At 34.8% G+C, this 14,168-nt stretch overlaps 2 protein-coding genes across 2 annotated transcripts; one reads left to right on the forward strand and one right to left on the reverse strand.

The window, feature by feature from the left end:
- Nucleotides 1-4,300: 4,300 nt before the first annotated feature.
- LOC125647009 (uncharacterized) lies at nt 4,301-6,664 on the reverse strand. Its single transcript, XM_048873706.2, has one exon. The coding sequence runs from the start codon at nt 6,662-6,664 to the stop codon at nt 4,301-4,303; it is 2,364 nt and encodes a 787-aa protein (XP_048729663.2).
- A 2,479-nt stretch (nt 6,665-9,143) lies between these two features.
- Nucleotides 9,144-11,345, forward strand: LOC125683593 (uncharacterized). Its single transcript, XM_048924907.2, has 4 exons — nt 9,144-9,519; nt 9,718-9,867; nt 10,037-10,186; nt 10,386-11,345. Exons 1-4 carry the CDS (start codon nt 9,426-9,428, stop codon nt 10,547-10,549), a joined length of 558 nt encoding a protein of 185 aa, XP_048780864.1. The 5' UTR covers nt 9,144-9,425; the 3' UTR covers nt 10,550-11,345.
- The last annotated feature ends 2,823 nt before the right edge of the window (nt 11,346-14,168 follow it).

Below are 14,168 nucleotides of genomic sequence, written 5' to 3' on the forward strand. Positions count from 1 at the left end.
AAACCCCAGTTAGTGTAAAATTAAAAGTTCCATGATAAGAATGTGCCCTGTGTAAATATATATATATATAAATTTTCAGTACCTAGTTGTGATTATTTAGTGCTTTATATATATATATATATATATATAAAGCACTAAATAATCACAACTAGGTACTGAAAATTTTCGCCCCAGCCCGGGGTCGAACCAGCTACGTACGGCACCCACCGCCTAGCAAGATTGTCAAACCAGTGCGTAAGTCCACTCGGCCACAACGACTTCCCTAGTGGGTGCCGTACGTCGCTGGTTCGACCCCGGGCTGGGGCGAAAATTTTCAGTACCTAGTTGTGATTATTTAGTGCTTTATATTAATTAATTGATTTTCACATGTATCGTTTAGATCCTAGGGGTAAACGTAAGGTTGGGTGTTATAATTGTTTGTTTGTGCTTTATACCGAGCGAAGCTCGGACGGGCCGAAGGCCCGTCCGCGAAGCAAGGCTCTAAAGGTAACACGTATGTAAAGAAAAAAGTCAAATTCAGCAAAAGAAAAAGAGATAATATCTATATACGTTCACTTAAATTTTCGTGATCCATATGGGCGCCGCCATTTATTTTTTCATTACCTGCTTCAACAGTTATTCGTGTTTTATTTTGAATGCCAATAATAGAAGACTCTGACGTGCAATTCGTAATTTAAACACCCAATTTGTTCAAAATGAATAGTAAAATTATCATTATAACAGGTTTTAGCATATAATTACATATAACACCGTAATACGACTAAATAGATGAACGAGTTCATGAGTTTCTTTGAATAAGAATATACGATAAAATTACGGTTACTTTTTTACCATTTTGAATTTATTGGTTAATTTTGTTTAGTTTTATAACGGCCCTTTTCATTGCATACGGAATGTATTATTGTTGTTTATAATTGTTTGCTTTGAGGCTAAATGTGACGTCACAATGCACAATTGACGTCGCCTTGCGTTTTATTTCCCGCGTTCAATGAATAGGCGGATCCTGTAAAACTGTTTTCCCCATATAAACCCCTTGAATATTGAGATCTTACTGGGTTTTTAGCGCAAGGAAAATTTCATTAAAAATATATATTTTAAAATGAATCATAATCTACTGTACTTAACGGAATTATGATTACCACTTGGGACACTCCAATGACCATTACATACTTCGCTCGGTCCAACGGTCACACCGTATACATATATATTTATATATATATATATATATATATATATATATATATATATATATATATAAAAGCACTGAAAAGGCCACGACACTGTTGGTTATTTAAAACTCAAATTTTCGACGCAACCCGCGTCTTCATCAAGAGACATAAATTACATAAACAAATAACACACAAAAACGACAAGTATCGATAAACTACATTGGTGAGAAGAGTGATTCACTATTGTACTGAGTGATAAAAATGGTGGTGGATACGTTGTAAAGCGTGTTTGCTGACTATGGTTTAGAGAGTTTGTACCATGGTCGGGTCGGGATGAAAATAAAATTATTCTTGAAAAATTACAGAAATCAGAAAAATTTAGAGGGAAATCTTACAAAACTACGAAAGCCTAGAAGGGTCAAATTAGAATATATAAAAAAAAAATTTAAGTCGTAATTACGACTTAATTAAGTCGTAATAACGAGATAATAAGTCGTAATTACGACATAATTAAGTCGTAATTACGACATAATTAAGTCGTTATTACGAGATAATAAGTCGTAATAACGAGATAGTAAGTCGTAATAACGAGATAATAAGTCGTAATAACGAGATAATAAGTCGTTATAACGAGATAATAAGTCGTAATTACGACATAATTAAGTCGTTATTACGAGATAATAAGTCGTAATAACGAGATAGTAAGTCGTAATAACGAGATAATAAGTCGTAATAACGAGATAATAAGTCGTTATAACGAGATAATAAGTCGTAATTACGACATAATTAAGTCTTATAATTACGACTTATTATCTCGTTATTACGACTTATTATCTCGTTATTACGACTTATTATCTCGTTATTACGACTTATTATCTCGTTATTACGACTTATTATCTCGTAATAACGACTTAATTATCTCGTTATTACGACTTATTATCTCGTTATTACGACTTATTATCTCGTTATTACGACTTATTATCTCGTTATTATCTCGTTATTACGACTTATTATCTCGTTATTACGACTTATTATCTCGTTATTACGACTTATTATCTCGTTATTATCTCGTTATTACGACTTATTATCTCGTTATTACGACTTATTATCTCGTTATTACGACTTATTATCTCGTTATTACGACTTATTATCTCGTAACAACGACTTAATTATCTCGTTATTACGACTTATTATCTCGTTATTACGACTTAATTAAGTCGTAATTACGACTTATTATCTCGTTATTACGACTTATTATCTCGTTATAACGACTTAGTATCTCGTTATTACGACTTAATTAAGTCGTAATTACGACTTAATTTTTTTTTCTTTTATCCTGATTTGACCCTTCTAGGCTTTCGTACAAAACAATGTGATTATGGAATAAAATGGTGGGAAGATAATGATATGGAGTGATTAAGTTCAAAACAATATTAGGTAGTCCGTACCATTGATGATTCGGATATGGTGAACAGCGAAAAATAATGATTGCCAGAAGAACACGATTAAACAACAAACAAAGTCAATCAAAGGACACTGATCTAGCATTAAAATCAACAATCGAATAGGTGAATGGGAGAGAAGTCTAAGGAAAAAGATTCAATAATATTTTTATTTTTCAAGGTAATATATTTTTCAAGGTCAGACAAATTGAAGCCGCATTCTAGAAATTCTGATATCCCAACATAAAGAGCTATGCGAATCCGAATTTATGTTGATTTAGAATAATGTTTTACCATAGTTTAGAGGTCTTAAGATGATATATTAATAAAATACTAGTCTTCAAGGTCAATACATTTTTTCCCTTATTATCATCCCCCCTTTTTTTTATTTTAAAATTTTAAAAATGAGAGGAAGAGAGAGAGAGAGAGAGAGAAAGAGCTATAAAATTTCATAATTGTAATGATTTCTTATGATGTTCTAACATAATTAGGAAGTATTGAAGGTCAAACAACAATCGCAATCCTGAGAATCCTCGCTATGGCTAAACAAGGAACTCAAGGTTAAATAAAAGGAACTCAAGGTCAGAGTCTTGAAACCGGGGAAACGAATTGTATTTATATTAATCAAACAAAATAAGATATCTTATCGGGTGAATTTTGGCGATTAGGCTATGGAAACTGATTTTAACTAAGGATTTATCCTGGATTCATGCGCGTGAAATCATTCAAATTATTCATTCCATCTGGACGGAATGATTTCAAACGGTGCATCCAGGATTTTTCCGTGCTCTTTCTCTCTGCATCGGTCCATAATGGGTTATGATCAATAACAACCACTTGCATGTCTTGCCAAATGTGACCTTCTTTGTTGAAATGTTCCCCTACGGGTTCGGTCACGCGTTTGGTTTTGATGGTTGATCGGTGGTTGTTGGTCCTAAGTCTGATGTTTGTAGTTTCCCCAACATATTGTTGTCCACATTGTTTACAATTGATGAGGTATATGCAGTTGTTGGTTTTACAGGAGAGTTGACCCAATATTTTATACGTTTTGCCTGTAGTGAAGCTTTGGAACGTTTCTGAATTATGGCTAAATTTGCAAAGCAAACACCGCTTGTCAGAGCAAGTTGAAAAGCCTCCATTGGGTAGGGGGTTTTCTCACATTATCACCAGTGTGAGATTGACTTTACCCATGTGAGACAGCCATGTGAGATTTTTCTGTCTCACACTGCTGCGGCGTCATTTGATTGTGACGTCATATATTTTCTATGATTTACGTTACACGGTGAAGATTTACGTTACACGGTGAAGTAAAAATATTTTGCATTGTTATCTTTGAATTTTAATTTATATGGCTTTCTGGCGGACAATCTTGGGGTTTTTAGTTTACACTTATAGTGTAAACCATTTTCGGGTATGCTCTTTCTGCCTATCTAATTAGTTTTTGCATCGAAGTTCAAATGAGGATTTTGATAATTTGGAATTTTCTCAAAGCTACTAAATTTATACACTAAACTGTAGGTAAAATGTGAGAAAAATAATCCTTCATTATTTACTCGTGTGGGATAGGGAAATTCCACCTCTGGAACAAGATTCTCTGTCTAGGACTCGGCAAAGCCTCGTCCTAGACTGCGAATCTTGTCCCCTCGGTGGAATTTCCCTATCCCACACTCGTACTAATGAAGGATTCTATTAGTCTAATCTGGCCCTTACCACCAAATCCTTGATATTCCTGGATCGTCTGAAGGACACCATTGGTGGCTCACCAAATTCTCTTGCCAATCTAGGATTATCCAAGAGTTTCGGGAAGTTATCCTTTAGGATTTTGTTTAGGTCCTTCGATGCAGGGTGGTAAGTGGTGACTAGAGGTACTCTACAGCATTTCGTTTTCTCCCTGTACTGCAACAGTGAAGACCTGTCGATTGTTTTAACCTCATCAATGGCATTAGTGACAGATAGCGGCTTGTAACCTCGTTTGCATAAATGAGACTTTATTTGTTGACCCTGTCGTTCATAGGATTCCTCACTAGAACAAATTCGTCTGGCACGAATTGCTAGGCCTTTCGGTAAACCCTTGAAAATGTGATGTGGGTGACAGCTGGATGGCATTAGATATAAATGGGCGTCGGTCGGTTTGGTATGGAGATCAAATTCAATTTCACCATTTCTAAGAGTGGATTTTGTATCAAGAAATGTATTGGTGGTATCTGAAATATCCACTGTGAACTTAATACTATGGTGAAATGAATTGACAAAGGACACACAATTGTCCAGACTTTCCCTTCCTTCGACCCATTTGATTTCTATGTCATCGATGAACCTAAGCCAGCTGAGGGGTTTAGTGGGTACTTGTAGCAAAAGTTGTTTTTCTAGTCTACCCATAAATATGTTAGCATACGAGGGTGCCATTTTAGTTCCCATGGCCGTACCACTTACTTGGAGGTAATGTTCCCCATTGAACATGAAGTTATTGCGTTTAAGTACATGTTCTAAAAGTTCAACCAAGGAGTCCGTGGACGGTTTTTGGTGTTTTCTACTGTTCCAGACTTCCTTGCATGCCTCAATGCCTTCATCGTGAGGAATGTTCGTGTATAATGATGCAACGTCCATAGTCACGAGAAGGGTGTTGTCTGGCAAGTTCGAAGTTGGGGTTTTGTTCATGTAGTCTGTCGTGTCTTTGAGGTAGGACGGTATGGTTTCTACATGAGGTCGTAGGTGCATGTCCAAAAACTGTGAGATTTTCTCAGTTGGATAACCAATAGCGCTGACAATTGGGCGGCCTGGGATTCCTTCTTTGTGTATTTTAGGTAGAAGGTAGAATTGTCCAGGTGTGCTGTCGTTAGAGGGAACGAGACAAGTGAAAGTTTCAAGACTTATTTCTTCATCGCGTCTCATTTTTTCTAAAGTGTCGATAATAGCGTCAGCATTGCTTTTTGTGGGGTCAAAATCAATTTTTCTATAGAAGAATTGATTTGACAATTGTCTGTTTGCTTCTGCTATATAATCTTGTTTGTCCATAACGACTACAGTGGACCCTTTATCTGCCTTCTTAATGACAATATCTTCCCGGGTTTTAAGTGCTTGAATACTGCTCCTTTCATCGCGGGTCAGATTGTCATAAGTTTGAGTAGGATTTTGAAGCAACTTTTCAATGTCTGATTCTACGGCCTCTATGTATGTCTCAAGGGTTGGACATTTTCCTGGTCTTAGATCCCAAGTACTTTTGACACGAAAGGGATCAGGCTCATATGAAGTTGTCTGTTCCTGTGATTGAGATGAACTCTCCGTATCGGATTCGTTGTCAAAATCAGTGGACTTCTGGCGACTTGAAAAGTGCTCTTTTAAACGCATACGTCTGAAGAATGCCCTGGTGTCCTCTCTAAGTTGTTTCTCATCGATTTCACGGGGTACTGGACAAAAGTATAGACCTTTGGACAGTAAGCTGGTTTCAGAATCTGATAGTACAACACTGGAGAGGTTAAGAATGGCATTTGTATGTGATTCAAGCTCACTTGGCATGTCTGTTGTGATGCGTTTAAATCTCCTGTTTCTTTTGGTTTTGGTAGATGGTTTATTCGTTGGTCGTTGTGGTGTTACAGTAGGAACTCTCTGTCTACCATTGTTTGAACGGGAGTGTAGATGGATTGAATCTCTGGAAATTTTTTTGGTTTGCTTCTCTAGCAGAGATTTCGACAAAGTTGAATTGTACCCTTCTAGGATATGGCACAGCTCTTCATATTCTCCTTGGGACACAGCATTCCGCAACTTCAGATCATTGGCGGTGATGGCCTCAATAATGTGTCCAACCTGGTGTAAGTCCCAAGAGAGACAAAGGTCCATCAGTTGTTTAGAACATGAGTGCAAAATGCTGTTCCAACGATTTAAAAATCGTTTGGAAATGTTACCGATGTTAGGAGTGAGCTTGATTTTGAATCCTGTGGGCACAGCGTCATTTTTTATATAAGTGGAACAATTGGAGACCCGGTGTTGAGTTTTGACCAGTTTTTTGTTTAATTTCTTAATAGATTTGAATGTTGCATCAGTGGTAATGGACATAATGAGAGCATGAAAATTTAAGTTCCGAAAACGAGAGAAAATTAAAACTCTCTAAACCATAGTCAGTAAACACGTTTTACAACGTAACCACCACCATTTTTATCACTCAGTACAATAGTGTATCACTCTTCTCACCAATGTAGTTTATCGATACTTGTCGTTTTTGTGTGTTATTTGTTTATGTAATTTATGTCTCTTGATAAAGACGCGGGTTGCGTCGAAAATTTGAGTTTTAAATAACCAACAGTGTCGTGGCCTTTTCAGTGCTTTTATAAATTTCTTTACTGGCCTTGTATCTTCTCAGATCCGACACTTTAAGAAAGTAGGGTGTTGTTGGGTTTTTGTGCTTTTATATATATATATATATATATATATATATATATATATATATATATTAAAAGAAATAGAATAAACAGTACACAAAGTTAAAAATTTAACGCAAGCGCTTTCATTTTATAATCCTCAGGCGTTACATTTTAAAATACATTTTTAAAATTTTAAAAAACTCGTATACGAGTTCATAAACAACACATTTCAGCACCCGAATACAGAAAAATTAAAGTTAGTGAACATATAGATGTGTGTGGCCACGGACAATTCAATGTATTTCCGTTTTATAAACTGTATACAGAAAATACTATTTCCCGACGAGAAAAAGAAAGACACTTTATTAAGACTTTAAAACCGGCTCTCAATAGCTTACTGTAAAATATGTTTACTGTTATTATCTATGACGTCATAATATGCTTAACGTAAAATCCTTTTCCCTTCATTCGTTTATGACGTCGTTATGTACGTGAAATGTTAGGACGCCTTTATGACGTCAAACCATTTCAAAACTATTTTAAAATGTAACGCCTGAGGATTATAAAATGAAAGCGCTTGCGTTAAATTTTTAACTTTGTGTACTGTTTATTCTATTTCTTTTAATATTTTATACCGGACACTGTGATTTTTTTTAAAAACACAATTTGGATATATATATATATATATATATATATATATATATATATATATATACATGTATCTGTAGAGATTTTACAAAAATTTATAATACATTTTATAAAGCTCTCCTACTTGTTACTAAATATCAACAAAATACATTGCACTTGATATATTTGTGTACACCGCGATGTACAATACATGTATATTAAACATACATGGCTCGTCGATAGCAAATCTTTAACGTAAAATTGCTACATATTCAGATCTCTTAAATAAGTTTGAAGAAAGAAAATAACACAATGAACAGATACAGAAATTGATATATTTTAAAATAAAGATAATTAATCCTTAAGATATGATTTTCACCTTCATTATAAGACAAAAGACTGCTTATACACGTGTCCAAATAGCAGGCCTCTACTAGATACGCAACAAATGTTACCAGTCACTTTATAATAGAAAGTTAAATCTCACAAAGATGGAATAAATGCATTAAAGATTTATACTCCTAAACCTCTAATATATTTGATGTCTCCCATAGTTTTCAGATTATGCTAAATACATGTGATGGATTAATTATATAAGTTGGTTCAGAACATCATTGAATATAAGTATAATTATGAATATTTCATTAATCAAATTAATGAATTTAATAAGATATGAATGAAAACTGATGTAAGAGATGTTTGGTAAGTACTTAATCACATGATATAAACAGGTGCGGATCCAGGAATTGCGGTTACGGGGGCGCCACTTTATGAGGCAGGGGGTCCGAGGGCCGCCTTGAGGTCCCCAGTACGTTCAGGGCGAAGCCCTGGTGGGGGCCCAGGGGGGCAAAGTCCCCGGAAGCTCCTGGATTTTACAGATTTGGTAGGACTTGAAATATGTCTTCCTTTGTACTATTTTTTATCAATTTTGATAAGGCGAAAATAGTAAAATGACGCAAATATTAAGGATTTTTGGAAAAAATTAAGTAATCCCAATAAAGTAATTCAAGAAATCAAAAGATTTTGTCATTCATTTCTCCAGGAGTGGGGGAAATTATTGCTTCTTTTATCGTTTAGTACATTTTTCTACACAAGATACCACGAATTACTTAGGGGGGGGGGGGGGGGCTTAAATCCGCCACTGCTAAACAATTCATTCTCGTTTTCTTTCCTTTAATAGTTCTGGCAATAGGTGATAAATTGGCTTCTTTCATAGGCCACTGGCACTTTCATAAGTACATTTTCACCATTCAGGTGCATGTTTGTCTATCTTGTTGTGTTTTTACAGAGGTTTTTTTTTTTTTAATTATTATTTTCTTTCGATTCGATGTAAATTACATCACGTGAACGTTTAACATTTATACGCATATTACGAAGTAGTTACAAAAACAGTATCTGAAAATAATTTACAGGAAACAAATTTTATTGCACCAAAAACATTTAGTCAAAATCATAAATGATATGTTTTATGACGTTTCTGTAGTAACAAAAACCCCGGAACTCTGAGTAGAGAATGCGTTCGGGATAGTCAGGAATTTGTACAGCGGCCTCGAACACACTCAGGTCGACACAGGTAAAGCGTTAAAGTGATCAAGATTTTCTCACCTGTGATCTTAATCTATGCCGCGCTTAATGGCGCATCATAAAAATATGTAGCTAATAATTTTCAAATTAAATTAGTGTTTTGAAATTTACTAAGGATAGTGAGTACGTCTTGGAAATATTTTTCATTAGACTGGAAATCAGCATCCCTCGAAATACCTGTACTTCCAGCTGCATCTTACCTGTGCGAACTTTGAAAACAAAGCAATACAGGTGAAAAAATCAAAATGGGACGCCCTGAAGAACAAGAATTTGAAATTTCTCTGCTTATGAAACTTGGAACAGTAGCTTTAATTGTTACAACTTTGTTTCAGCTGATAGGTATGAAAACATTGGAATATTTCATTATTTATAAACCAATTAAGAAAATAAACTATATTCACATGCATTGTATGAAACCAGAAGTGAATGACTCGCTGAGAATTGATCACAACATACACATGCAATTAATTAGATAATATGCTAATGGTGAAGGTAGTGAGGTATTTTCTATATAATTAAATTTCTTTATATCCACAGGGTTCGGGTCTTCACACTGGGTGTTGTCTGTAAGCACAGAGTATGGCGTAATTGAGTATTCTGGATTATGGGAGAAATGTGCAGACATTTCCATTGGATACCATGATTATGAATGCGAAGGATTTGTATGGGAAGATTTCCAGGTTTCTCGTGAGTAAATAATTTTCAGAGTTGATACACCATTATATTTGATTTTGTTGTAAATTCAATACATTTTTACAGTTAAGTTTGTACCCTGCATTGTACAACTTCTAAATGAGTACTAAGCACATTATCTATAAGACGAGTATGAAATGACTGTTACACGGTTGTGTTCCAGACTGGTTCCGGACAATCCAGACAATGGAGTCGATGGGATTTGTGGGTCTTTTAACCACAATAGTGTTGATTGGAACATACATATTCAGGACCCCTCTACAGGGAAGGAAGGCTGTGAAACGAATTTGTATCACATTATGCATCTTGTGTGGTAAGTATGGGGCCCCCTCGTGGTCTCCAGAAATAACAAAGTAAATTCTTTATCATTGAATCTTTGGATCTTTACTTCTTGGTAAAAGTGTCAACTGCAAACATACAAATATCTGATCCATTTCTTGTGATATATAAAATTCTTCCCATATATATCAATTTCTAAGATTTGAAAAAGTTAATACCTATACTCTTTACAGGTACCCTCATCATCGTTTCCTGCATCATATTTGCCTCCTTGAAGAACACTCTCCGAGCGCGTCACATGCCTGGATCCAAAGCGGAACTCTCCTGGAGTTTTGCTTTAAGTCTTGTAGGAGGTCTTGGGTCCATTGGAACTTCCTTCCTCATCTGCTTTGGATGAACATCACCCAACATCCAAACTGCTAGCATACATGTTGTGTCATCGACACATTTTCAAAATTCGTATATTTGTGTACTACTGACTATTTTTTATATGGATTTTCTATGAATTGCTATTATATTGTTTTAATCTCATTCATGCAAATAGGAATTGTGTAAATCTGATATGCTTATCAATCTCATAAATGTACCTTCGACACATGTATTAACATAAATTTTATACCAGTGTCAACCATTGTGCATATAATTCTATTTTTCACATAATTAATTGCATATTACATGTATTTACCAGTTAAACTTGTATAATCCAGATGTGGGCCAACTGAAATGTTGTGAATTTTGAAAAAAAGATGTCAGCTGTAATACAGAATTTGTCTAATCCAGAGATATTTTAAGGTATGGAGCATATCTGGATTGAACAAGTTATATTTTATCGTACCAAGCATATTTTGATTAGAAAAGTTTTACTGTATATAATTGTTCATTAATATTACCAAGGACGAGTTTATCTTGCTAATTATTGAAATTTTAAAATTTCCATCACACGATTTTCTTTTTCAGAAAGTTTTCACCGTGTTTTTTAAAATAAAAATTTGATTTTCATTTTTGTTCTAAACACTAAATATATTTGGGATTTACCCCCAAATTATTTAATGTACATGTAAAAAGATATCTGCATTCTCATCAAAATTCTTCAACTAAACAACACTGCTGAAATTTAGATGCGCAGGGATAGTTTTATTTTGTTACTTTGTATGTAAATATGTAAACATAGAAAATAAAAAATTTGAATGTACCTTTTCTGTTCAAGTTTAAATTTTAAAAATGTAGATATGTATATTGTAGGTAGTAAGTAGTGACAGAGTGTTCTATTACTGATAACAAAATATTCCATCACTTCTCTCCCCTGGCCTGATATTGCTTTCATCCGCATTGTAACAAATGACCCCCACCCTAAATCTAAAGAACGTAATTGGAGAAAAAGTATTAGGTAAGTAACTATTAGTTTAAGGAGAGGATGTTTTAAGAACTTCTGTCTAGTGCCCTTGTAAATGATCTATTACAATAATTGTAGTATGTTAACAAATCAGGTAATTTCTGGGATTTCCTCCCACTCATAATTTTGTTCAGATTCACATGATCACGTGCGAGTTAACTTAAAAATAGATATGGAGTGTCCAGAAGTGATGTCGCATTTAACAGTACAGGAAGCATTGATTGATGAGCAGAACTGAATGAAATACTAATGACAATAAAGTGCACCACAACAGAAAATGATGCATGTACGCAAGTCAGATGTTTATTCATCATAAACAGAAGAAAGTGCATGACACAAAATCATGTCGACCTTAATTGGTGCAAAGATTGCACCAAGAACTAAGATTATTCCTTGTAATGTGTCTATTGCAATTGACTTGTCAATATATCTCTTGAATTGTTGAAATTTCAAAACATAACTTCATTATTAAAGATAATTTCCTTCACATGGTAGGAATTACTTATTTTGGGTTGTACACTGAAATGCGCCATAACTAAAGGAGTGACAATCATTTCCACAGCCTTCTTACATTATACTCATTGATTAATCTTTAACTTGAGAGATGCAATTTAGCTCTTATCAAAATGATCTTTGCATGTCCAGCTGAACTCTTTGAAACACAATGGCTTAGATCATTACTCCAAAGGGACAAATGAAATCTTAATTGCAGACAGGACTTGCTTCTAATCAAAATGTCCACCTGAACTCATGGGTTAGATCATTATTCCTGCGAGACAATTCCTCCATCTGTTGTGTGATTGGCTTAGATCATTATTCCCGTGAGACAATTCTTCTGTCTGTTGTGTGATTGGCTTAGATCATTATTCCTGTGAAACAATTCTTCTGTCTGTTGTGTGATTGGCTTAGATCATTATTCCCGAGAGACAATTCTTCTATCTGCTGTGTGATTGGCTTAGATCATTATTCCCGTGAGACAATTCTTCTGTCTGTTGTGTGATTGGCTTAGATCATTATTCCCGTGAGACAATTTTTCTGTTTGTTGTGTGATTGGCTTAGATCATTATTCCCGAGAGACAATTCTTCTATCTGTTGTGTGATTGGCTTAGATCATTATTCCCGAGAGACAATTCTTCTGTCTGTTGTGTGATTGGCTTAGATCATTATTCCCATGAGACAATTCTTCTGTCTGTTGTGTGATTGGCTTAGATCATTATTCCCGTGAGACAATTCTTCTGTTGTGTGATGTGTTTGTTAAAGTCTTTGCAAATTAACTGTGTATATTTATATCATTAATGTTAGAAACAAAGTAATTATTCATACTAATTGTTATGTAGCTACATTTTATAAAAAAAATATGCATTTCTAAATGTAATAATTATTGAAAAGGGTTACTGTATTACTCTCAGACATGTAGGGATTACCTCCTTAAATCATAGTTTTTCTAAAATACCTACCATTTCAAAAATTTTAAATGACCTGATTTTAATGTGTCATTTACATTTCTCTACAGATGCACAAAGTGACAAAATTTGTTGATTCTAGAACATTAGTCTCATTTAAAGTTAGAATTTCGCAAATTCTAAGGTTGTCATAATGATCTAGTTTGCCAGTACAACCTGTCATCGAGTCAAATGCTGTCTAACATGTTTCATACCAATTGTTAGGACGTTCTTGGCGCACTTATTCTAACTATGGATTACTCCGTTTACCTGATCAAGATATAGGGCTCACGGCGGGTGTGACCGGTCAACAGGGGATGCTTACTCCTCCTAGACACCTGATCCCACCTCTGGTATACCCAGGGGTCTGTGTTTGTCCAACTCTCTAGTTTGTATTCCTTATAGGAGTTATGAGATTGATCACAGTTTGTTATATTCACCTTTTCATGAGCCAAAACAAGTTATGCCATATATGGCCATATTATTTTGAATATAGGTCACCGACTTTCATTTAGAGTCTGACATATCTTCTACTTGAGACGCATTAACTGACCAAGTTTGATGATTCTAGACCAAATAATTGTCCATTTACAAGTTGGGCAGGATTTTGCCATATCATCTTAATCAAAGGTCACAGTTTCTTACCTTTAATGTGTGACCCATCCTCTACCCAAGATGTATCAGCTGACAAATTTCGGTGATTTCTAGGTCTCATAGTATTTAGTTACAAATGGGAGAGACATGATCGCCATACCATAATACAACCCCTTTTAGTCAGGTGTATAAAAATGATAACTTGTTTTTTGCTCACTTCGATACATGCACCAGTGCACTTGTTTGAATGACATCACAATCACTGATTGAATGACATCACAATCACTGATTGAATGACATCACACTCACTGACTGAATGACATCACAATCACTGACTGAATAACTTTCAAACAAAATAAATTAAAATCAAATGTTGGAAATGTACCCATAAAACAAAATTTGCTATATTGCCTTGAACTATGAAGAATTGCCATGAAAATCAAAACAAATCTGATATCATTCCCTCGCTGCTGAACTGTAAGTAAACCAGAGGCCCATGGGATAGTTCTATCCAATACCCTCTAACACATATACTTTTGCCAAGACTCAAATTGCATTCGAGAACCTGATATCATTCAGAAACCATA

The sequence above is a fragment of the Ostrea edulis genome, chromosome 6, assembly GCF_947568905.1.
Source record: "Ostrea edulis chromosome 6, xbOstEdul1.1, whole genome shotgun sequence".
NCBI lineage: Eukaryota > Metazoa > Mollusca > Bivalvia > Ostreida > Ostreidae > Ostrea > Ostrea edulis.